General features: G+C 39.5%; 2 protein-coding genes across 2 annotated transcripts in view; one reads left to right on the top strand and one right to left on the bottom strand.

Annotated features, from left to right (window-relative positions):
• Positions 1-1,261: 1,261 nt before the first annotated feature.
• Ccdc127 (coiled-coil domain containing 127) lies at positions 1,262-9,724 on the bottom strand. The gene is made up of 3 exons (XM_028873636.2): positions 9,628-9,724; positions 6,803-6,933; positions 1,262-3,664 (listed from the first exon to the last, which is right to left on the bottom strand). Exons 2-3 carry the CDS (start codon positions 6,921-6,923, stop codon positions 3,003-3,005), a joined length of 783 nt encoding a protein of 260 aa, XP_028729469.1. The 5' UTR covers positions 6,924-6,933; positions 9,628-9,724; the 3' UTR covers positions 1,262-3,002.
• Positions 9,725-9,754: 30 nt separating this feature from the next.
• Sdha (succinate dehydrogenase complex flavoprotein subunit A) overlaps positions 9,755-25,970 on the top strand; it is a 28,338-nt gene continuing 12,122 nt past the window's right edge. The window contains exons 1-6 of the mRNA XM_028873635.1: positions 9,755-9,862; positions 16,640-16,726; positions 18,685-18,846; positions 21,571-21,714; positions 22,048-22,212; positions 23,951-24,099. Coding sequence (XP_028729468.1) covers positions 9,800-9,862; positions 16,640-16,726; positions 18,685-18,846; positions 21,571-21,714; positions 22,048-22,212; positions 23,951-24,099 — 770 coding nt within the window. The 5' untranslated portion in view covers positions 9,755-9,799. The remainder of the gene's footprint in view (positions 9,863-16,639; positions 16,727-18,684; positions 18,847-21,570; positions 21,715-22,047; positions 22,213-23,950; positions 24,100-25,970) is intronic.

Raw genomic sequence — 25,970 nt, forward strand, 5'->3', positions numbered from 1 at the left:
GGTTTTTCCATGTAGCTTTGCACCTTTCCTAGAACTCACTCTGTAACCCAGGCGGGCCTCAAACTCAGAGATCCACCTGCCTCTGCCTCCCAAGTGCTGGGATTAAAGGCATGTGCCACCACCGCCCGGCTTATTTTTATGAAATTTGTTGTGACTCAATTATACAGTTTTCAAGCGCGAACTTTATAGATGACAACATGCCTATAATGCCCTCAAATCACTGCTCCTCAGAATGGCGGAGGCCTGGCGCTTTGCAACTCCTCTAAGGAACAAATCACCACATGAGGAAGACCTGTTTGGACTTCATTTCCAGTATCTGCTTTGCAAAAGTATTAGTGTAATTAAATGCTAATAAAATAGTAGTGTGGCTTAACTTATGTACAGTTTATTTCATTAATATTCTGAATTTTAAAATTTAGAATATGACAATTATTTTCTTGTGACAGAAGTAAAAGCTTAGCTTCATAACCACCCATGTGCCAGCAAAGGGTCTGCCATGCTATCTCCTCCCCCAAGTAAGTCCCCATACCTGGGTACTTCCATTTGACCCCTGAACAGCAATAAAAATATGCCACTAACAATTTCAGTTTTAAAAAACAGAAAGCAGACTTAGGAAAGTGGCCATGTCACAAACAGTTGATGTGATTCTCATGGAAAATGTGTCCTTATTTTAAAAGATAAACCTTAGAGAAAGCCATGAAGTGGTCTGTCCAAGATCACAAGACTGATCAGTGGTAACAGATACTCGATCCTATGTGGCTTCCTTCAAGGATCTAATGCATTAGGAAACAATCTGAGAAAACTGTTTTAGATGTACTACAACTAATAACTTCTCAGAGATAGTGCTGGTAATACAGAAGAAAGGCATGGTAAGTATCCATTGAGAAGAGCTTTAACTGAAGCTGCAATCATCTGGCTTTAGTTGAGGGAGCCTGCTGCCAATTCTGCCAAGACGATTTTGAGAACTTAATGTAGAATAAAACATGAGCACCAGTGCTCCTCAATCATCCCATAACTGAAACATTTTCTGTATAAGTACTTTCAAGTCTGTCATATTTCTGTTGTTTTTGGAAATAGGGTTTCTCTGCGTAGCTTTAGAGCCTATACTAGAACTCACTCTGTAGACCAGGCTGGCTTTGAACTCACAGAGGTCGACCTGCCTCTGCCTCCCAGGTGCTGGGATTAAAGGTGTGCGCCATCACCACCTGGCATGTTTGTCATATTTCTATTCAGAAAGATATGCACAGGGTAGACTATAGGATCTGAACACAAACTACCCACTTTATTCACTTCCTGCATGGCCACTGACAAATAACCACATATAGGTTCCTAGTTCTGGAAATCAAACACCCAGCTCAGACCCACTCCACAAAATACTACCCATGACCTAGGCAGATTACTGTCCCTCTATCATGGCTCCAGATCCTGTCCTCCAGAAAGTAAGGCATCCTCTCACAAGACACAACAGCCTTGTGTCTGGGAACCTGGATGCTGGGAGTTCCCAGCACTGGTAACTAGTGAGTAGCTCACCACACCTAAACTGCTTGTAGAGCATGAGTGATATCTACCCTTTTTCCTTCCTGTGGGAATGGAACTGATATATATCAGATAGAAAGGATACATGAATAGTCCTCACCCCATCAAATCTTGATAGTCACCAGTGATCTTTCCTGGGAACCTGTCATACATCACAGCTGCCCCTAAACTAAAAAAATGTTCTCTGTGATTCCACAGTGTGACCCTTGGGGGCTCCACCTGGTTCCCTCTACACTTCATCTATATGCCTTTTCTCTGCTGATTTTATCTTTCTTACTGTAACAAATCCAAGCCCTGAGGGCAACCACAGGTATACTTTTAGAAAACCATGGCAAGTCATAAAACCTGGGTATCTTGGGAAATTACCATTTACAAGATAAATAATAGTACTTAGCTCATAAAACCAGAGTAAGGATTACATGAGTTATGTACAAAGGATCAATTCATATAAGATGTATGTAAGTAAGTTATAAATACTTTTAAAATAACGTTAAAAACTGAGACAATACATGTGAAATTATCAATCCAAGAATAGTGATACACATTTGTAATCCCAGCACTTGGGGACCTGAGGCAGGAGGATTGCATGTATGAGGCTTACCTGGACTATGCAGCAATACTGTCTCAAAAGAACAGTAAAGAGTCACACAAATAAAAAGTGATACTATTATTTTTAAATGACAAATATTATTGACTGCATATCATTGCTAATAAACATGCTTATTGAATATAAGAACAGCTCAATTCTAAGTATACACTGTGGCACCAGCTGGGCATAAGTAAAATTTGGTGTTTTTTCCTTTGTGGGTGAAAAAATGTTCCAAACAAGATAAATCTTGGTAATATAACTACATTACCCAATAACCTGGATGGAATCATTACCCAATAAGATGGAATCAGGGAAGGGAGAACAGTAATTGGAGGAGAGGTAAAAAATTGACGGAACATTTCTTAGAGTAAAAATAGTATATTTGAGTTTTAAATTTTTTTCTTTATCCTAGAACTAAAATAAAAGGTTGCACTTGTTCTGCTAAATATTAGCAGCTCAAAAATGCTTCAGAAACACTGAATCTCTAATAATTGCAGAGCATTAGAGAAAAAACTTGTCTGCTAAGATCCTACTGCACTGCTCAAAGGGTGGAAAGACGAGTTCTCGCAAAGGTAGCTGCACTGGGTCACGTGTGGTGGCAAAGGAAAATTACATATCAGAGAACCCAGAATTCAAACTGCTATGGTGAATGACCCCATCTGGTCTTACATTTCATTTCGTTCTTATTATTTCAATTCATTTATTTATTTTTATTTTATGTGCATTGGTGTTTTACCTGCATGTATGTCTGTGTGAGGGTGTCAGATCTTGGAGTTACAGACAGTTGTGAGCTGCCATGTGGGTGCTTGGAATTAACCCAGGTCTCCTGGAAGAGCAGTAAGTGCTCTTATCCACTGAGCCATTTCTCCAATCCCTCTTATTTTTCTAGTATGACTTTCTCTACTTTCTTAAACTTTTTAAGTTCAACAAGTAGCTCCCAATATTTGAGATACACCCACATGAGTCTCCCATTTTGGCGCTTGTTGGTGTTCCAGACATCTCCACAATGCTTATCATGCTTAAATATGTCAGATAAGCCAGCTGCCATGTCTAGGTCAGCAGCCACTGGATCAACAGACGAACGCACCAGTAAGTTCTTCTCCAGGTCTAGCCTTGTACTACGGGGAAGGATCAGGCTGCAGTAGATATTCTGGCGTTCCACGAGAGCTTCTCCCACCTCCTTCAGCACAAGCTGGGCTCTCCTCTGCCAGTTGTCCTCTTCTTCCAGGCACCTCAGATACACACTTCTCAGAGGCTGCAGCTGGCTTTTTTCTTGCATTATCTGAGCTCGTTCCTGTTCAAGAAGCTTCCTTTCTTCTGCCAACTTACGCCCCTGAGAGATAAGGGCTTCTCGAAAACTAGTTGTTCTATTTTGCTCCTTTTCCAGTTCCAAAGATAGCTGAGCAACAGCTCGCCGATGTTCTGATATCACAGCATGGTATTTAGCTTCAAGATCCTGTTGGAAAGCAGTTGTTCTCTGATGATATGCTTCTCTTGCTTTTTCTATTTCTTTTTGGGATTCCCTAGACCAAATCCAACCTGACATGAGGAAGAGATGAGGAAGACACATGAAAAGACATAACTAAAATCCTATGACTACTTAGGGAAAATATATAAACAGTAATGATAGCATTTCAATAAGAGCTTAAGAATTCAAAAGTACCAAGCCATTGAAATTTTGCAGATAACAAAATAGGCAAAGTTCTTATCCTAAAGTCAGACCAGTGCTAGGTACATAAAGCAGCACATTCAATGTCTGTGTTCTGGTGTCTAACTTCCATGGCTGGAAAAATTTGTCACTGTTTTGTATGTTTTTGAATCTATCATTTATGTGCTCTGCCTCAGTGCTTCATGACTTATTGCCAATGTTTAAAAAATAAATATTGGTAGGCTTCAAATATTGTTGGAAGTCACACTTGGGTTTACCTAGTTATCATCTGTTTAAGTCTGGTGGGTTTGCTATAATGCTTTACAAAAATAAAGTGGAAAAGTTCAACTTAGGTTAGACTTGGTAGCAAGAACTTGTAATCCTGGTACTTGGGAGGCTGAGAGAGAGGAAGATTCCAGGCTCAAGGCCATCCTGCCAAAATGTGCAGGTTTCAAAGCAAAATAGTCATACCAAAGCCCAGGAAGATCAGATATTTTAGTGTTATCTGACAAAGACTTTAAGACAGTCACATAACTTCATACTTCTAGTTATATAATATTATAGATCAATTGGTTCCTAGATGAGTGGCTACTAGGTTTCACAGAAAACTGTGGTTATGAAATGACAGGTGTTCCTTCATAATGTGATGTTATCTTGCCTGTGCCAACCATAAGATCCTGAGTTCCACATGAGTCTGCATGAGGTAACCACTAGGGGAAAATGATTAAAGGCTGATCTCTTTGTGTTACTTTTTACAACTGTATGTGGTCTACAATGGTCTCAAAACTGTCTCTTTTGACTAAACTGAGTTGTACTAAGTGATTAAGTTCAGTATACCAGACACTTCACTTTTTAGATCTAAGACAGTTTCTTTTCTACTCAAGAGAAGGTGGGGGAGGGAGGAGGCAAAGGAAGAAGGGGAGAATGAACAGAGAAATAGGGACTAAGAAGGCAAAACAGAGATGAGGAGATCTAAGCCTGGCAAAGAGTGACAGGTACTCTTCAAGGTAAGAACTGTATTAAAAATTATGAAATTTGAGGCTATGGATGAAATTCAATGGTAGTGTTCTTGCCTAGCATACACAAAGCCTGGGGTTTGATCATCAGAACCACAAAAGAAAGGAAGAAGAAAGAAGAAGGGAGGGTTGGCCATGAAATTTAAATCATCAGAATAAAAGTAGATTCTCATCCATCAGTGGTTGTTAGTCAAGTAAAGCATTCATTCATCTGATGTTACTTCCAGATCATGATGAAGGCTAGTTAACATCTGCAAGTTGCAATACATCTTCTCAAGCATGTAGTAATGCATTTTTAGAGAATCCTTATAAGAATACAAAGTTAAAAATTACCTCTAGTTTAGGCTGTCCTGGCGCACACCTAAGCTGAGGCATGAGGATTGTGAATTTAAGGCCAGCATAGTGAGACTCCGATTTAAAGTAACAAAAAAAAAAAAAAAAAAAAAAAAAAAAAAGTTCTCCCTGAATACATTATTTAACCAGGATAATTAATACAGAAACATAAAAAGAAACATTCTTCAATCCTTCTCAGGACAAAAAGTATCAACTTGAACATCCAAAAAGGAAAAGCAAGAATTTGGGAGTTATGAGTTGGTATTAAAGCTACAAACAATTCTGAAAAATACAAGGAAAATGAAAGGGCCTCTCTCATTCTCAAAGCTAACTCACTCACTCAAAGTGACTAATGCCATTAATGGATGAGAATCTACTTATAATAAGTGTGATTTAAAGGCTTTCAAGTCACTCACAGAACCACAGTGATAGATGCCTTTTATGTTGAACAGTTAAGTGAAAGAGGATGAAAGGCAGAAGCCTTTAAACAGCACCCTCTTGAATAGGTCTGGACTGGCACCAGCCAAATCCCTCCTCTTCCTCCATGCCAAACTTCTGAACTGAGAAATTCAGGCACATAAAAAGCTACTGTATAAAAATGATCACTATACATAGGGCACTGTATTTGCTTTATATTTATTGAATCATCAGTTTCTCAGATTCTTAGATGACAACCAGAACCACAAAACATGAAGAAATGTAAACCAGTTCTTCTATACCAGGGATCTTAGGTGGGGACATAGTTAAGAGCCAGGGTTTTCTCAAATTTTCTTTCACTACTTACACAAACACATATGCCCATACATACTGTAGTCTATGACTGGTAAGAGTCTCAATGGTGTTCAGTCAATTTAAACATGAGGATTTCTAGCCTGCAAAGTAGTTTTCATGGGCAAACTCATTCAAATAGCTAACTTTTAAAATACTAAACATACATCCTAGCTGGTTTTCTCTCAGGTCAGTTTTTCTGTCCATCCCAAGGAGAGCAACTAAGGCAAAGAAGTCCCCTTAGAACCGTGAAGCAATGACAGAAAGCTAGTTTATTAAAACTTAACCCACACCAAATGCTTTTGTCTTATTTAATCCTCACAATGTACTGAGGCATGATAAGCTACCTTCTAGGAATAGGTAAAGTGAGGATCAGAAAAGCTAACCTGTTTCGGGATATTTGTTCACACTGTGTGAAGATGTGTCATTGTGATTGGTTTAATAAAAAGCTGAATGGCCAATAGCTAGGAAGGAGAGGTTAGACAGGAATTCTAGGCAGAGAGAGGAACTCAAGGTATAAATCTAGGTGCAAGGATTTCACCAGTGAGATGTGGAGCACATTGGATCTACAGAATGGAGGAGAAGTAAAGAGCCACAAGGCAAAACACAGATTAACAGAAACAGGTCCATTTAAGTTATAAGAGATATTTGGAAACAAGCCTAAGCTAGGGCCAAGCTTTCATAATTAATAATAAGTCTCTGTCATTATTTGGGGGCTGGCAGTCCAAAGAAAGTCTGACAAGAAAGTCTAACTACACTAACACTGTCACAGAGTTGCTGTACAGGGTAAAACTGCACACTGTATTGGTCAAGTCCTAAAGCCAATCTTTAGGGTGTCCAGCCCCTACAGCAACCTACCCCTGGCATAATTTTGGATCAGGAAACAGAGATGTCAAAAAAATCGTAACTTACGAAATGCTGCCAATCCCAGCATTGGCACCAACAGGGCATAATTCCACTTGCTTCCATCGCCCCCATCAGCCCTAGAATTGGGCCGGATGTTCCAATTTGGGGGGTCGTTTAAGTTATTCATGGAGCTATACCTTGAAGAAAATAAAAAAAGATATTAATTATATAAAAGGAACAGAGTACAGCTGTTATTATATCATTTATATAAACTTTTTAGTCAAGAAAGTATTTTTTTCAGCTGTAGGTGCTACACAATACTGCATTCTATGTGATTTTAAGAAGTCACACTGTAGTGTGAGAGATATGTCTCAAGTAAAGTACAAGGAAAATGTGATGAGTTCTCCCTTCATTTTTAGATGTATGGTTGTTGTAATGATTAATCTTATGTGTCAATATGACTGAGAGAAGGCACCTCAGCATGCCTAGCTAACTGGCTAAACATAATTCTAGATGTGCTTGAAAAGTGTTTCTGTATGACTGGTAAGCATCTGAGTGCTTGTACTGAGTACTTATAATAAATCAAATGTTCACTTACTCTATACATACTATCATAAGCCCTAAAAAATTATGGTTGACCATGAACCACACATATGATAGTAGTTCCATGTTATATTGCCTAGTTATGTCATCATAGCAGGCTCAGCTTGGGTAAGTACACTCTGGCATTTACATAGTTGGAATCCCCTATCAACACATTTCTCAATCTGTCTCCATTGTTAAGTAAAGCATTACTGTATATGTCTCTTATTGATTGTCTCTGTAAAACTCTAACACAGCTGTACATAGACAACTCAATAAAAGTGAATCTACAATAGACATTTGCTTCATATGAGCTGAGTTTTGAAGAATGAGCAGCTTTCTACAGACAAAAATCAAAGGAAAGTTACTTACATGCTTGTCATGATCAGGATTATAGAAATCCCTTACTTCACTTCAGGGTATAACTCCCAAGCTATGTGGGAGACCAAGATTAATATGACTCTACTAGTTTACAAAATGCCTATACTAGCCAGGCATGGTAATGCATGCCTTTAACCCCAGCATTCAAGAAGCAGAGACCCTGTCTCAAATAAATAAGAATAAAATCACAAAGTACCCATACTAGATGGGTTTTTTCATAATGTAAAGTCGTAAGAACATTCAGCTTGCTTATATGTACCCTCACAAATGTAATAATCACAAAACTGTTAACAAGGATGCGTGTAAGAAATAAGGAATTCAATACGATAAAATAAAAAAAAATAATGTTTTAACAAACCTTGTTTAACATGTAAAGATATGAAGTATGATGAGCAATAAATATGACCATAAAATATGGCCCAGAACTTAATGGTTTACAGAAACCATAAAATTAAAAAGCTTGGTAGATGCCTAATTTAGAAAGATATATACTAACTTAAAGCACATAAATTTCAAAAACTTCCTAGTAAGTATAGCCATAGCCCCACCAGACATCAAGACTTGAAGACAGCCAAGACTCCCATATAAAATGGTGTATTTGAATATAATTTGCTCAATACTTCAGACTATCTCTAAATCATCAATACTTAATAAGGTATTACAGCACTTAAGCAGTTGATATGCTTTATTTCCCCCTTGTTAAAAAAAAATGTCTGTACATACTCAGAACAGACACAATTTTTCCCAAATGTGTTTGGTTATTGGTTGAACCTACCAGTGCAGAACTCCTGAAAGGTCAGCTGTCTTATTTATTCCCTCTACACCAATAACAGCCATATCCGGGTTATAAGGCTCAAGGAAATAATTCAAAATATAAAGTGTTGTGCACAAATATATTCCCTATTTCCTTATTTATTAGTTAAAAAAACAAATAAGGAGAAATAAAATGGGAACAACTCATTGTAAACTTAATGAAATAATTCAAAATTATGTTAATAAAGATTGTGCACCAAGAGGAAGAACTTAATCTAATATTAAGTGAAAATTCAAGAAACAATTGCGATTTACTGTAAATTATTGGTTTACTTTTTATGCCATTTAATTCCACCAAAAACTTCAGCTATTTCACTAGAAAAATAGAAATACTGTCTGAATCTGACAAATCAGAGCAAGTTTACATGAAGGGACGCTAGTCCTAGCAGTTTAGGTGGAAGCCCTACTGCCGTCTATATACACCCTAAAAGGCTGAGATGTTGGGGATTTCCAGCTAGGCACCCCCATTCCACGTTCCGGTCTCACTTCTCCCATTTCAAACCCCTCCTCTCAGAAAGCCGGCCATAGGCGGCTCCTTCCCCAGAGATGCCCTGGACCACGCCTACAGGCTATTTAAGACCTGGCCCATAGAGATACCGCGTGTGCTCCCCTGTTCTGTCCCCGCCTTCCCGAGAGGCACCCGGGAGTGCTCTGCTTTGCATTGCCCTGTTTATTAAATCTGGATTTATTAATTCGGTTTGATCTGGCTTATTGCATCGGGGCAAAGGAACCCAGCAACCAGGGATTTAAAATGTATCATGATCTAAGCAGCTATCAGGATGACAACAGGCCGGGACCTGAACTTCCCAGCAGCTAAAACGAAGAAGAAAGCTTTGGATATTGTTACTGGTCCAGTATCCTGTCTTCTGCGCTGCCCACTGCCGCTTCCCCTGGTCCAGCCACCAAGGGATCATCTCTACCAACTCCAAAAGTCCAGGGCGGTAGCTCCGGTCCAGTCCAGGAGACCCAGAGCCCAACAAAATGGGCTCTTACCGGGCTGAGGTCGCTGCCCCTAGGATCCCACTTCAATCTGTCCGCATCCTCCGACTCTCTCTGTTTTGGCAAACTCAAAGAACCACCCGAGAAGCACTTTAAAGACATTAGTACCCACTTACCGCTGGAGCAGAGCCCATCAGCGAAGAGGAGACCTTAGCTCAGAGGTACTGCCACCACCGCGTTTGCAGAGCGCAGGCGTGGTGCGCAGGCGCAGAATTTTCCAAGCCCGACGCCGGCGTGGCGTGGTGCGCAAGCGCAGTCTGTCGCTGAGGCGTGCAGGACTGCGGAGACATGGCCGGCGTTGGAGCAGTTTCGCGGCTTCTTCGCGGGCGGCGCTTGGCGCTAGCTGGGGCGGTGAGTCAGTGCCACGGGATGGCGGGCACCAGGGTGCGCCAGAGCCGAGCGTGCTCCTAATCCCGCCATCCCATCCCAGCTGGGCTGGGACTGGGAAGGTGCAGTGGGCCAGAGCAACAGCTTTCCGGCGAAGGTCACGACCCCACGGTCGCGGGAGTGGAGTACGGCCTTCCCTGTCTTGGCCCAGCTGAGTTCTCCAAGGTCAACGGGCGGGAACGGCCTGTGTCCCTCAGGTCTGCCATTAACAGTTGGTAGCCTGGATGTTGACACTAAGACGTTGAAAGTGATAAGCTTTTATGTTTTGTGTAGTGGCCTCAGCCACTGTTTTTAAATATCGGGTGACACTTCTGCACCGTGTATATCCGGTCTTGCGACTACTGTTTTGCATTGGAGTGGAATAGGGACACAGAGTGCTCCTGAGTTGCAAAGGACGGAGTTGGGTTCCCCAGATCGTCAGATTGTGTCTCAGTGTACTCTTTAACGATGACATAGTATGTGTCAGATTTCTAGGGTTTTATTAAAGCAAACTAAATGAACTGGCCCACCTACCTACTTAATAGTTTAATTACGAAATAAAAGCCTCAAGACATTGAACAGTATCGACTTGCATTATGCCTATAATTATGGCTGCAATTGTCTCCTTTCTGAAATAGATATTAAACATTAGGTTCATTTAAATGTTTAAGGGTTAGTTGGCAGTTATCCTTGCAAGACCAGAAGGCATTTTCAAATATTGATAATATCTGTGATTTGTATTTACTGCCATAGACTCCCACCTCCACCTTTATCCTTTGGGTTCTTAAAACACTACAAGGAGGGTTTTAAGTACTGATCACTGAAGCCTTTTACAGGAAATAGCAGATTAATAACCTGTAATTATAACAGAATTGTAGCAGAAATATGTGAATACACTCCACCCCCAGGATTCAGTCCACACACTCAGGAAAAAAATATGGAGAAAGCTTTTTAATGATAGTCTGAGTCCAGCTCTGGCTAATGCCCAAAAAGGAGCCAGTCAAGAACAGAAGATTTTACTAACTTGTATACACCTTAGGTTTATGCATTCCACCTATGTTGACATCCTTAAATCCCTTTCAGGTCCCAGATCCAGTTTCCATTTTGACCAATTTAGACAGAGACAGGAGACTTAGTAAGTCTGGCCACTTATGCAGGTGGGAGATTTACACAGCAAAGATATTCCACATTGCCTGAATTATTTTTAAGTACACTGTATTGTTCTTTTCCAAATAGTTATTGCCTATTGCTATCTTGTCTAGCCAGTAGAATTAGGCTTTTCTTACTTAAAGATGGTTGTCACCCTGGACTCCCTCCTAGAATTGCCTATTAGAGGAATGTTCTCTGATAGAGAAATGGGCCTAATGGTTGTAAGTTGGGTTGTCTACTTTGTTATGGGAATGGAGCCTAGTGGTTGGTCAATCCTGGTGAAGAAATATTTATATTCTAGAATCCTTAATTTTACTTATCTGTAACAGGACTGGCTAGTATACTCATATCTTTGGGGTATTTTGAAGGCAGCACTTCCTTAGCTAAATACTATTTTGTGTCTTAATGTCTCTTAAGCAAGTCTATTAATAGTCTATTAATAAATCCTTTATAACATCAATTCTACCACTTCAAGTTTCTCCTACATCAATCAGTATGTCCTCACCCTAGGCTATGACTTTTATTCAGACTAGAGTAGAATTATAGTTGAAAGTGAGAATAAAACTAAGCATGTGAGATCAAGCTGCATAACTCTTTCCTTTCATAGGGGCTTGATTGGAAGCCTTTTTTTTTTTTTTTGTCCCCCAAATTCTAATTGAATCATGTTAGCTGCGAGCATTTTACCTTCTTTGCCATAGCTCTCCCTAACTGTTCTGTGGTTAAGTACTAGGAAACAGGATAATAAGATAGAAAAAACAGAATTGACCCGCAAGTGAGGCCTCTCAGAATATGGTTTTAAAAAAGTCTTCATGAGGATGGCTGTTCCTATAGAAATTCTGCCCTCAAACTGAATATTTGTTGGCATTTAAAGTTGGTTTTTTTTTTTTTCATGAAGAATTTGAGTTTACAAAAGAACAGAATCAGGTTAGCAGAAAAAGAAATTTGTGACCACCAACTGAGAAATGCTGAAGAAAGAATTGTTTTGTTCTGTCTATTAATGATAATAGCTATTAGCTATTCTGTATTGACAAATGCTTTCAAGTTGTCAGCTCATCAAATTTGTTTTGCCTTTGGTTGGCTGATATGACTCACAAACATTTGAAATTGTTCATCTCATAGGCAAAGTAAAAACAGGAACAGCTCCCTTCTGTAAAGTTTTTTAAATTCTTAGGAAAAATATATGAAACATTATGGTAGAATAAATCTTTTCTTTAAATGAATTGTTTTAAATGTTTTAATGATATATGTAGAATTACATGAGTTAGTTAGGCCTCTATAATCACGCCATTTTGTTTGGCTTCTCAGAATCATCATAGAACCAGTGACATTCAGTTCTGTATTTTGTTTGTTATTCCTGGCTCATTAGTAGACTTGTGACTTAGTATTTTTTCATGACCAGAATTTTAATCTCAATTTGGAGTTTCTCAGGAATTTTCCTCAAAGATCTTTAGGTAGTAAAGTAAGTGCACAATATAGGTCCATAGTTCCCACTGGCCTTCAGTTTTTCTGTGGTGTTTGTGAGAATTTTTATCGGGGACTATGGGGGTCCAGCCCCTCGATAGTCCCCTCCCAGGGTCCGGGAAGAATCTACAACCAGCTGATAATTAATCTTTGATGAAAAGAAATGAATCTATGTACACGAAACTCCTTAGTCCATATACTTTATTATTCTGTGACAGTTATAAGCTTATATTCTGCTCTCATATTTAGGTCATCTTTAGCCTGATTTCTCTCTACACTTGTCTGCGATCCCCTCTAAGTTCTATCTTAATTCCTTCATCTAGTTCTGCCCCTTCTAGGTTCTCATCCATCTTGTTCCTTCCCATATCATTTCCTCTCCTATCTCCTTCTCTCTCATCTGGCTCTTCCTCATCTTCCATCTCATTCCTCTAGTACTCTCCTGTAGCCCTTCAATCTACTTCTTCCCCATCTCAGTTTGTTCCTCTCAGGTTCTTACCCATCTAGTTCTTCCATTCTCTTCTCTCTTCTCTGTCCTCGTGCCCTGGAAGTCCTGGTATATATACATTTACAAGCAGTATTCCCTTAGCAGTGCAAAGCCAGGCTTCCAGGGTCAAATGGAGGGGTGATAAGAATCACACAGGGAGGCAGTAACCGTTAATTATCACTTGCAACCCCAAAGGGAAGTGACCAATGGGGAAATGAATTAACTAAAGGCTAAATTCAGGTAATATCTAAGAAGAGGGCTCTTATGTGCTCAACTATAATCTTAAACGTGGTTGGTAGAAAGTGTTAAGAATCTATAAGTTGCTAGGTCAATGGGAGAAAATAAAACTGTCTTCTTTTTTCCTGTGGCTCCTATCTGTCCAAGCTATCTGCCGTTTTTTCTGCAGGTTGGGGGAAAGTGTGCTCAGTCGCTAGGCAACCTGTGTACAGCTAGATGCCTCTGGTGATAGTTAAAGGGAGATCTGGAACTAGAGGTAAGGTTTGGGAAAGGAGGAAGTAAGGCTTAATTGGCACATCCGCCAGGCCTTCTCAAACAGGTAGCCTGGATGCTTAAGTCTGTTCTTAGAGAGTACAGAGGTATCTCTGATAAGGTACTTTCCTCCATCTGGGGATGGACCTGGCCGGATGCTGCTAATGATAATTACAGGGAGGCTTGATCTGGGGTTCAGGCTGAGCATAGCTGTCAGCACAGAAGGTTATCTAAATATTCCTAGAAGTGGTTAGGTAAGGAGTTAGAGGTTTATAAAGTTAGTAAGGCTATAAGAAAGGAGGGTCCGAGCTGAATTGTGTGAAGCTATTACTTACGTCCACCTGACCTAGGTGGTGTCTCCTTGGGGAATTTATCTTAAATCAGGAGACTTGCATATGGACTGTTATTACTGTTTGTCCTTGAAAGTAGCCAAGGGAGATATCTGATTCCAGAGAAAGCCTTTCCTGAGGCTGTTCTCCAAATACCTGGAATGTGTATGTCCAGAGAGTGATCAGTCCACACTGTTAGCCTTTCTTAGGGAAAAGTCAATTGGGAAATCTATGAAGGCACACATGATTTTCATAACAGAATACAGCTAATATATATAACAAGCCAAGTAACACCAAAAACTCCTTGGGATTTGGCTTCCTCTGGAGGAATTCCCTGATTCCTCCAGGTAGTGACTTTGCCATAACCAGCTGAGTTCTTATGATATTCCTGCAGCCCGCAGCAAATTTTGTGGGACAACCTCTGAAAGTTTGAACTGTAATCATCTAAGTCAGGGATACCTATCCCTACGAACTGTATTTTAAGCATCTCTACTTAAAAAATAATGAAAGTTTAAAATCTTACTACATTTATTTGTGTGCGTTCACACACAGTGTATAGAAGTCAGCAGACAACTTGGAGGTATGGCTTCTCTCCTACAGTGTGGATCCTGGGGAATCAAGCTTAGGTCCTCAGACTCAACAAGAAGCATCTTTGCCCCACTGAGTCATCTGACTAACCTTAAAAGCTAAAATTCTTAATGAAAATAATCTCACATGGTTATTATTATTTTTTTTAATCATTGAGATTTAAAAAGACTTAAGCTGGTAGCACACACCTTTAATCCCAGCACTCAGGAGGCAGATCCAGGCAGATCTCTGTGAGTTCAAGGCCAGCCTGGTCTATAGGGTGAGATCTAGGACAGGCATCAGAACTACACAGAGAAACCCTGCTCGGGGGGGGGGGAGAGATTTATAAATAAAAAGGAATAAACTTCTGTTTAGTAATGGAAACAATTTCTAAATTGTGTCATTTTGCACTAGTATTTACCTCCATTTCTATGTTTTCTGAATGATAAGAGAGACTTCAATTCACTTTTTACGTCCCCTCCTAGTACCAGCTATTGCTAGGTCTTCATTGGGTGATTTTATAATTGCAAGGGTTGTTCAGAAGATGATATGTAATCTTCAACTGATTAGACACTTAGCTTATTGAGGTACTTTGCTTCTTGGGGATAATTGCTTCTCCAACTTACTTCATGAGAACATCTGTCCTACTGGACAAGGTATAAGTGGACTTTTTGTTACAGTGTAGGTAAATTTCCTCATTCATGTTCACGTTTCCAAATTAGAAAATGTCTCAGTGAATAAGAACACTTGCTGTGAAAGCAAGAGGACCTGAGTTCTAATCTTCATTATCCACATAAAAACCAGACATAGCCAGTTGTGTTTGTAACTCCTGTTCTGGGACATGGAGACAAGTGTATCTTGGGAGTTCACTGGCTGGCCAGCCTCGCTGAAATTGTGAGCTTCAGGTTAATTGAGACTGTCTCAAAAAATAAGGTGGAAACCCAGCAAGATGGTTCTTTGGATAAAGGTGCTTGCTGCACAAGTCTGATGACCTAAAGTTTGATCCCTAGAACCCATGGTAGACAGAAAGTAGAGAGTGATCAAGAAAGGCACAGCATCTTCCTCTGGTTTTTGTGTACACACACACACACACACATACACACACACACACACACACACACACCCCACCTCTTAACCAACTATGAAATAATTTTTTAAAAAAAAAGGTTAAAAAACTGTGTCTTCCCTAGTAGTGCATTCCTTTAATATCAGCATTCTTGAGACAGAAGCAGGTGGATCTCTGAGTTCAAGGCCAGCCAGGCTACACAGTAAGACCCTGTATCAAAAACTAAGTAAATAAGTGTAAATGTTAGGACCTACCATGACTTGAGGCCCTCCAACTTACAAAGAAGTTACTCATTTTATGTTGCCAGATTTTTCTCTGCTCCACCCTTACTTGTCTTACAGATTTTTTTCATGTCACATAATAATGTCTCTTCAAAAACATGGAATTCTTAAGATCATTTGTGAGCTCCCCTTTTTAATTGCTAAGTGTACGTAACCACCTAGAACTGTTCCTTAGGATATGTCCAAGTCTCTTCACTATATTTTGATCTATTAAAATAGAGCAAGTAGAATGGAAAATGTATTCCCTTAATGGCTGACTGGATTCACAGTGGACTGATTTCACTGGCACTATGTTTTCTGAGTATATGTATATCTTAATATTGGGGAGTTAATAGAGGTTTTCAGAGAAGGCCAGGGACAGCCAGTCAGGGAGAACAGGCCTGACCCATGAGAGGGGGTGTGGCTAAAGTCTTGGTATATAGGGTAAAGAAATAATTGATTCATTCTTAAGCTTAAAACTTACCTTGTTTCAATAAGCAGTAGTCTGTTCTAGAGTATAAGTCTCCCAGTACACCATCTAGTTCATTTTTTTAGAGCCAAAATTCTTGAAGGACATTCAGAGAGTCAGTATGTAAAGGGTTAAGATGGAACCAGTAAAAATACTTCACTATTTGCAAAATATAGCAACACAGGTTTCTTTGCCATTCTTCGTTGAGTTACATAGATTAATATGGTGCAAAGCAAGTGTCAGTAGTAGCATCTGTTAAAAAACAGGCTATTTTGGAAAAGGCTTTTCCTAGAATGCCAAGTCAGAGTAGAGGGGACGAGACCCAAGTCCTTGCCCCCTAGGTCTGTCTTTCAGGATTCCAGGTAAACTTTTAGAAGAATGAGAGCAACTGGGTACATAGGAAGTTTAGCAATTTAGAAAGAAAATTTTAATTCATTCCCCTCTGTTTTTATTCCTTCAAGACCCTAACACCATTTATATCTCTGCAGCGGCCAGCAACATTCCAAACACAGACCTGCAGCTTTCACTTCACTGTTGGTGAGAGTAAGAAGGCATCTGCCAAAGTTTCAGATGCGGTAAGTTCATTGCTCAATTGTAAACAACTTTTCTCTTTCGTTTTTGTTTTTTCAAGACAGGGTCTTACTATGTAGCTCTGGCTGTCCTGGAACTCACTATGTAGAGCAAGCTGGCCTTGAATTCACAGAGATCTACCTGACTCTGTTAGGATTAAAGGTGTGCCATTATGTCCAGGTTGTAAACAACTTTTCTTTGCTTTGAATGATAATAATCTATAATCATTTAAATATATTTGAATATTGCACATATTTTAAAAAAGGTTTTCTTGGGTATTGATTGCATGAGCAAATGTGTGTAATGCAATACTTGCAAAAATACTTACAAAGATAGATACTGACATTTTTGCTGGCAAATCTTTATCTAAACTAAACTCTAAATGCAGGTAAAGTAAAAATATAAGAAAATACAAACGAACTGTATATGCTGTGATGGACAGTGGAATGCCTGCACAAAATAAGACTGTATAGCTAACTGAAGTTGAAGTTCCTTTGTATTTAGCCTGTTCTGCTTTCTGTCTTAAAAAACCTGAACATTGTTTACAAGTTCTTATCATATGAGCTAGCAGGAGTTACAGAATATTCTTGACAATTTTTCAGTGATAAATCTACCCACACAGAACCTGCCCCTAAATATAGGCCTGAAATATAGTTGTGGTCTGCCCCCAGGAAAACTGAAATGTGTTGATTTAAACAGAAACAACATTGTTTTCAAGAAAGACTTGTCCATCACAGGTGGAGAAACATTATCTGTGTGTGGTTAGTTTCCTATAGATAAATGGATATGGTTGTGAACAGGAGTAAAAACATTGAGGAAAAAGGTATAATTAGAGCTCATTGTATTGATGTTTTCTTCTGCTTTTATACTTCCTTGCTTTGGTAGCAGAATAGAAAGATGGGAATCTTAATAATTTAAGTGCTCTCAAAATCTCTCTGGGTTTGTTTGTTTGTTTGTTTTGTTTTTAAAGCTAGGCATTGGGGAGCAGAGGCAGGAAGATGGTGAATTTTGAGCCAGCCTGAGCAAGATGTCTGTCTTAGTTAGGGTTTCTTTGCTGCGACGAAACATCATGACCAAAGAGCAAGTTGGGGAGGAAAGGGTTTATTAGGCTTACACTCCAGCATTGCTGTTCATCACTGAAGGAAGTCAGGACAGGAACTCAAAACAGGACAGGCTGTGAGTTTGAGGCCAGCCTGGTCTACAAAGCGAGTTCCAGGAAAGGCGCAAAGCCACACAGAGAAACCCTGTCTCGAACCCCCCCCCCCCAAAAAAAAAAAAAAAGATTGTGGTAGCTCCTTTGTCACTTTTGCCAGGCGGTGGTGGTGCATGTCTTTAATCCCAGTACTTGGGAGGCAGAGGCAGGTGGATCTCTGTGAGTTCGAGGCCAGCCTGGGTTACAGAGTAAGTTCCAGGACAGGTTCCAAAGCTACACAGAGAAACCCTGTCTCGAAAAACAAAACAAACAAAAAAACAGAACAGGATCCTGGAAGCAGGAGCTGATGCAGAGGCTATGGAAGGGAGCTGCTTACTGACTTGCTTCCCCTGGCTTGCTCTGGCCACCTTTTTATAGAACCCAGGATCACCAGCCCAGAGATGGCACCACTTACCCTCCCCCATTAATCACTAATTGAGAAAATGCCTTACTTACAGCTGGATCTCAAGGCATTTCCTCAGCTGAGGCTCTTTCTTCTGATCACTCTAGCTTGTGTCAAGTTGACAGACAAAACCACCCAGTACAATGTCTCAAAAAAAAAAAAATAATAATAATTTTGTTAGGGTGGTGGGAACAGACCTTGGTCCATTGTTCCTAACACACTTCAACACCAAGAATACATACTCATCCCAGAACAGGATTGAGGCTCTCTGTGTATAGCAGCTGTTTTTTCCTTTGATTATTTTGTAATTATAGTCTTAATATTTTATGAAGTTGAATATGTAATGAATAGCTGAATTTCCTTTTCAGATTTCTACTCAATACCCAGTTGTGGATCATGAATTTGATGCTGTGGTGGTAGGCGCTGGAGGGGCAGGCTTGCGAGCTGCATTTGGCCTTTCTGAGGCAGGGTTTAATACTGCCTGCCTTACAAAGCTCTTTCCTACCCGATCACATACTGTTGCAGCACAGGTAAGAAAAAAGCCCTCTTTCAGTGCCTACAGATCTTGCACAGCACCACTCCTCCTATAAGGTAAATTCTTGCCTTCTCATCAAGCTCCAGCCACAGTTGGTGTCATCTAATCTATCATTCATTCTCACTTTACTGCTTGTAATCTCTTCCTCAGGACCATTCTGGGTTGGCACCTCATTGTTATTCTCACATGTGGGTCTTTTCTAGCTCTCCTGACTTCTCTTTGCTCCACAGTTCTTCCTGGTATCAAATATGTTTGCACAGGCCAGATCTTAAGCTTAGTCAGCTTTTTTTTTTTTTTTTTTTTTTTTTTTTTTTTTTTTTTTACTGAGACAAATACCTGAAATATAAGCTTAAAAGGAAGAGAGACTTATTTTGATTTATAGTTTCAGAGATTTTAGCCATGATCATTTGGCTGTGCTTTTTTGGGTCTGTGGCAGCACATTATATCACTGAAGGGGCATGTGGCAGAAGATGCTGCTTGCCTCATCTCAAGGCAGCCAGGAAGTAAGAAGTGAGGAGAAGGCAGGGTGGTATATCCCCTTCATGGGCATGCCCAGTGGCTTAAATTCTTTTCATTAGGCCCTGCCTCCTAAAAGTTCTCCCATCTACCAAGCACCATCACTCCTTTAGCACATGAGCCTTTTGGGGGACCTTCAGAATCCACACTATAGTACCTTGCTAAATGTGTATTACATTGAGCTTTGATGGTATGGATGTGAGGAATAGAAAAATATTGGCCTTTGATACTTTCAAGTTGAGAAAAATTTACAGTAATTTTTATTCTAGGATCACTAAGTAACACTAATCTTTATATGGTTAGCAAATTCATGTTTGACTGTCTTTCCTAGTATCTGGAGTGGTTTTTTTCTAAGCCAACAGCAAAGTTAGATGGCTTACAGGAAAAGCCACCTTCATCTCTGTTGTTGCTAACACAGCCTCTAGTGCATGTTCTGTGCACTGAGTTGAATAGGTGGTTTGTAAGCTCAAGAATTAAAACACATTGAGAGAAATCATGATCCAGAAGGAACAGGAGACCTGAACAGAAGTTGTAGTGTCATGTTAAGGTAGTGTAGTAGTAACAGAATAGGAGAAAGGAGAAGTTTGGCTACTGGTTATTAAGGAGAATTAGCTAGGGGTAGAGTTCTGGAGATTTCAAAAGATTTGAGAGTTCTCAGAGGACCAGCATTTGTTTAGCTGTTATGTGAGTATCATGGCCTTGGTTTTCAGGTAGCAGTAAAGTGATGACTACTATCGGTTATACTTTTTTTTTTTTAAAGTAGTTGTTATATATTGCTACAAATATGTAACTTAAAGTTTGTTATCAGGATCATCTTGGCTTTACAACTGGAGGTGTTGGATAAAAAAGAAAAGAATGTAACTGTAACCTTTATTCAGTTACCACAAAGTTTTTAGTTCTTCCTGTGACTCCTCCAAACTGAAAAATACCATAACTGGGAATACCAAGGCACAGCAGTAGTGAGAAGGGAAGGAATTCAGCTTAGGTCAGCTGGCTCAAAACTTAATGAACAACAACTGGGAAGAAGAGAAGGAAGTAAGATATGTGTATTTATTTCCCCTTCCTATAAAACAGTGTCCAATATTTGGTACCATATTAAACAAAAAAAAGAAATTTTTAAGTCCAAAAATTGGGTAGCCCTATGCATTTGGTCTTCAGTGAGGGCTCCCTTGCCTACAACATAACATGGTAGATTGCATTATGATGAGTTCTTACGAGAGGAAGAAGTCATGTGACCAGACAAGAAACCAAAAATGGGAGGGGTTAGTCTTACCTTTTTTTTTTTGCAGGAAACACATATAGGAACTATCTAAAGTTCAGTAAAAACTACTTTAATTCCTCTCAAGGGTACAAATTTCCCAAAGCCTAACATATACTCAAAGGTTCCACCATCTTTTAATACCATTACACTGTAGATTGTGTGCCCCTCCAATACATGAACCATTGAGAAACCATCAAGTCATTACTAGGGTGCCTTCCCTTGTGAAAAGAAGATTATCTAAAAAGGATGAATTGAAATATAAATTGGAAGCTGTGTGTAGTGGCACATACCTTTAATCTCAGCACCAAAGGAGGCAGAAACAGGCAGGCACAGCTCTGAGTTCAAGGCCAGCCTGATCTACAAAGAAAATTCCAAGCTAGTAAGGGTTACACAGTAAAATTCTGTTTCCAAAAAAAGAAATATAAGGTGAAAGAAGAAGGAAAAAGATTTGTCCCAGTGCTACCATATTTTGTGATTCTAAGGGATAAGATAGAGTGATACTCACATAACAGCTAAAGAAATCAGAGTTCAGGATTATCTTAACTGATTGAGAAGCACATTACTTGATAGGGAGTATTTTAATTCACATACAAGTGCCATTGAGAGCATTTTATCATAAAATTTCTAGACAGACTTGTTGAGTACCTGTATCTGTCAGTTAGATAAGCAATAGATAAGGTATAAGGACTTTTTCCAGTCTTTACAGGCATTGAGATCAAGCAACATCCCCATCACAGATATAAATTAAGCCACCTGTCTAGTCCATGTAGTCAAAAGAAGTTTCATGACTTGGGGCCTGTCTTATTATTCCTTAACCCTCATGAAGAGTCACCACATAAGAAGTTGACTTTCTCTGAATCAGATCTCAGTGAGGAGATGAGCTGCAGAGGCAGTTGCAGGCTCACAGTTAAAGCATGTAAACAATTCGCATGGTATTTCCAGGGAGGCATCAATGCTGCTCTGGGGAACATGGAAGAGGACAACTGGAGGTGGCATTTCTACGACACCGTGAAAGGATCTGACTGGCTGGGGGATCAGGATGCCATCCATTACATGACAGAGCAAGCCCCTGCCTCTGTGGTCGAGGTAACTGAACGGAAACTCTTGGGTCATTGTGCATGTATTCTGCTTGTAGTAAAAAAGAACCAATGTAAAAATAAAAGAAGGGGCTGGGAATATGGCTGTTGGAGAGTTCATGCCTAGCACAATTGAGCTCTAGGGTCCCATCACTGGTAATAAGGAAGTTTTTCCTGTAACTATTCAGTTCATTTAACAAGATTTTTTTTTCCCCCTGATTGGTTAGTGTTTTCATAGACTATGCTAGTATGGAAGTTTTAGATTTCTGGTTTGGTGCAAATTAATCATGAATATTTTGACCTGTTTAAGGTAACATATCTTTGCTTGTTTTGTGTTTCACAGCTAGAGAATTATGGCATGCCATTTAGCAGAACTGAAGATGGAAAGATTTATCAGCGTGCATTTGGTGGACAGAGCCTCAAGTTTGGGAAAGGCGGGCAGGCTCATCGGTGCTGCTGTGTGGCTGATCGAACAGGCCACTCACTCTTGCACACCTTGTATGGAAGGGTGAGGCTGACTTGGGGGTAAAGGAATGGAACACATAGGTGGTTAGGGTTAGGATTGACAGTGAGAATTTTATAGGACAGGAGGCAATCACTTAAAACAAAAACAAAAACCAAGACAATAAACAATGTTCTGCTTTGATTGCTGTGACAAAGAGCATAACCAAAAGCAATTTACGGGAGGAAAGGGTTTATTTCACTTTATAGTTTTAGTCCATTAGGAAGGGATGTCAGGGCAAGAACTTGAGACAGGGACTTCTGGGGAACCCTTGGAGGAACACTGCCTAATGAATGGCTTTTTCCCTATGGTTTGCCCAGCCTACTTTTTATACACTCCTGGACCACTTACACAGGCATGGCACCACACACAGTGGGCTGGGCTCCTTTATATTAGTAAAGAAAAAAAACCCACAGGCTTGCCTCTAGCCCAGTCTGATGGGAACATTTTCTCAGTTGAGGTTCCCTTTTTAAATATTCTAGCCTGTGCCAAATTGACAAAAAGCTAACACAAATAGTAAGGTGTCCTAAGTAAATATTAATCTGAAGTATTGAATAGGTATTATGAAAAGCTGTTTTTAAAACAGTATGTTATTCCTTGTGTCTGTTTTGGAAACTTGAATTGGTAGTCATTGCTAACCATCTTGCATTTGTGAACCATCACATGTCAAGAAGAGAGGAAGTATTTTAATGTGCTTTTATCATCTCTCAGTTCCTGAACTAACTGGTATGTTTTAATACTTCACTGTTAAACTGGATGAAGTCTTGAGGGACAGGAGTCACTAGATCAGTGGTTCTCAACCTGTGGGTCATGACCCACAAAAGACCATTGGAAAACACATATTTACATTATGATTCATAACAGTAACAAAATTATAGTTATGAAGTAGCAACAAAAATAACTCTTATGTTTGGGGTCACCATAACATGAGGAACTGTATTAAAGGGTTGCAGCATAAGGAAGATTGAGAACCAGTATGCTAGATAGTCTGCCTACTTTGGCATATCCAGAAAATCAACAGAAAGTAGTGACAAGTGGTTAACATGAGAATATTAGAACTAGTAGCTGCCTTTAGGCTGAGTACACTGAAAAAAAATGTAACAGTGTATGGTGATTTTGTGGTGGTTTTGTGGTGGTTTTGACCATTTGCCTAAGCTCAAATCCACCCTTGGTAGCATTGTCCAGGGCTGACTCCCCGATGTACATGGAAATGGGCTTACCTGCACTGCTTACTATCAGCCCCATGTGGCCACTGCAGGTACAGATGTGGAGGAGCTGGATGTTTATATTTTATTAATCAAATAGCCACATGTAGCTAGCAGCTTTTCTGGGTCATAACTCTGTGATCCTTGGGCCTCATTGAGGGTACCAAATTCTTGAGAGTGTTCAGTATTAAATGGAGCCACCAGAGAGCCTAGAGTGCCACCTAAGATTTTGTAGAAATAAGAGTGGTGTTACTAAAATATGAGTAACCCAGAGCCTGTTACATTCTATTCTCTGCATTTTTTGTTGTGAATGTACTGATAAAACATAGGGTGGCTTTTTGTGCTTGTATTGCTATCAGTACTGATGCTAATATAAGCTTCATTACAAACCCTAGTATTCTTTAAACTTCCTTCCATTTGTTAACAGGACTAGATCAAGTCCTTCAAACTGTTTTCATGGTTTAACTATTCACATTTTGAGTATTGTTGGTTCAATCTTAATCTTACACAGTTTGAAATATGGGCTCTTTTTCTTACAGTCTCTACGATATGACACCAGCTATTTTGTGGAGTATTTTGCCTTGGATCTTTTGATGGAAAGTGGGGAATGCCGTGGTGTCATTGCACTGTGCATAGAGGATGGGTCCATACACCGAATAAGAGCAAAGAACACTGTTATTGCTACTGGGTAGGATCTGATTTTTTTTTTCTTTCTTTTTTTTCTTTTTTTTTTTTTTTAACTGTATTTAATTTCTTACAGAAAAATTGAGATTCAACATTTAGGAGGAGGGTTTATTTGCTTTTTTCTTAAATAAAACTGGTTCAGAACAAAGGGTCAGACATAGGCCTTTATTTCACTTCATGTGCAAGGTAACCTTTTCCAGCCTTGGTACCTTCATCACAATATAGATGTTCTTTGAGCATTGTAGGACAAAATTGGGGGTTATAAAGCATACCCTGCCTGTTCTTACGTAAAGAATAAGCCGGGAGAATCACATGGCCTTTTCAGATAAACTTTCCTGCTTCTTGTTTACTGTGTATAATGATTCTTAGAATCAAGAAATACTATCTGCTTGCATGATGAAAATAAGTAACTTTCACTTGATATGACTTTATTTTTACCATTTTAAAAATTAAGAGCTGAGGGTATATCTCAGTTGTGGAGTATTTGCTTCTCTAGAATACATGTTGTCCTGGATTCAGCCTCTATTACCACCACCATCCTCCAAAAAAATGAAAAGAAAGTTTAAATAAATGTTTTTAAATGGATATAGAACCTGAATAGATGTTTTTCCCAGGGCATAGGAAATGCACATGGTCAGCAGGTTTATAAAAGGTGCTCAGCACCATTAAACATCTGGGGAGTTCAAGTAACAGCCACATTTGTGAGGATGGTTAATGTAAAGATACAAATAATAGTAATGTAGATGAAGATGTAGTGAAAACGGGGCCAACTGTTGTAGTTTTCTATTGTTTGATAAAACACTATGACCAAGGCAACTTATAAAAGGTGTTAAATCTGGCCTCCAGTTTCAGAGGGCTAGAGTCCATGATGGTTGAATAAAGGAGTAGCTGGATGTTCAATCTTGATCCACTACCATGAAGCAGAAAGTCCAGAGTCTTTTGTAACATCAAAGCCCACCCCCAGTGATACACCTTCCAATCCTTCTCAAACAGTTCCACCAACTGGGGACCAAGAATTCAAATATATGAGCCTATAGAGGCCATTTTTATTTAAACCATTATACTAGGTAAAAGCAGTTACCACAAAAATGTGACAATCTACCTGAGTTCGAGCTCTAGAACTTATAATAGAAGAACAGAACAGACTTCTTAAAGTTTTCATCTGACTCTTGACACATGTGCCATCACAGTGCCTGTGCCCACGCTTACCATATACACTCAGTAATAATATATTTTTTTAACCAAAACAATGGGCTGGAGAGATGGCTCAGAATTAAGAGCTGCTACTCTTGCAGAGGACCTGAGTTCTGGTCCCAGCACTTACTTCAGAAGGCTCATAACTACCTGTAACTCCAGCTCTGAGGTAGCTTCTTTGGGCATTGGCACAAATGTTGTATAACTCACACAGACACATATACATAAATCTTAAAAAAAAAAGATATAGAGAAAAGTGTCCCTAAAGACTATTAGGAGTATAAATTGGTAGACATTGTGAAGGTTCCTCAGAAAACTAAAGAAGACTAAGGAGATGGCTTAGTAGACAAGGTACTTGCCACTCACATGAGAATCAGACCTTAGATAGCCAGAACCCACATAGAGCTGAGCAAGTGTTGCCCTGTCTGTAATCCCATGATTTAAGAGGCAGAGTTGGGATTTCTGAGCACAGACTGGCTAGCTAGACTAGCTAGTTGATGAGCTCTTGGCTTAGTTAAGAGACCTTGCTTCAATAAATTAGAGAGCAATTAAGAAAGAAATGTTGCTCAAATTTTAAATTGTCTTATAATAAAAAAAACCCAGAGCCAGATATTGGGTTAAATGCTGAAAGATCAGAGAGACAAAGGAACAAGCCACTAGAGAAACTTCTCACCACTACGG

The sequence above is a fragment of the Peromyscus leucopus genome, chromosome 19, assembly GCF_004664715.2.
Source record: "Peromyscus leucopus breed LL Stock chromosome 19, UCI_PerLeu_2.1, whole genome shotgun sequence".
NCBI lineage: Eukaryota > Metazoa > Chordata > Mammalia > Rodentia > Cricetidae > Peromyscus > Peromyscus leucopus.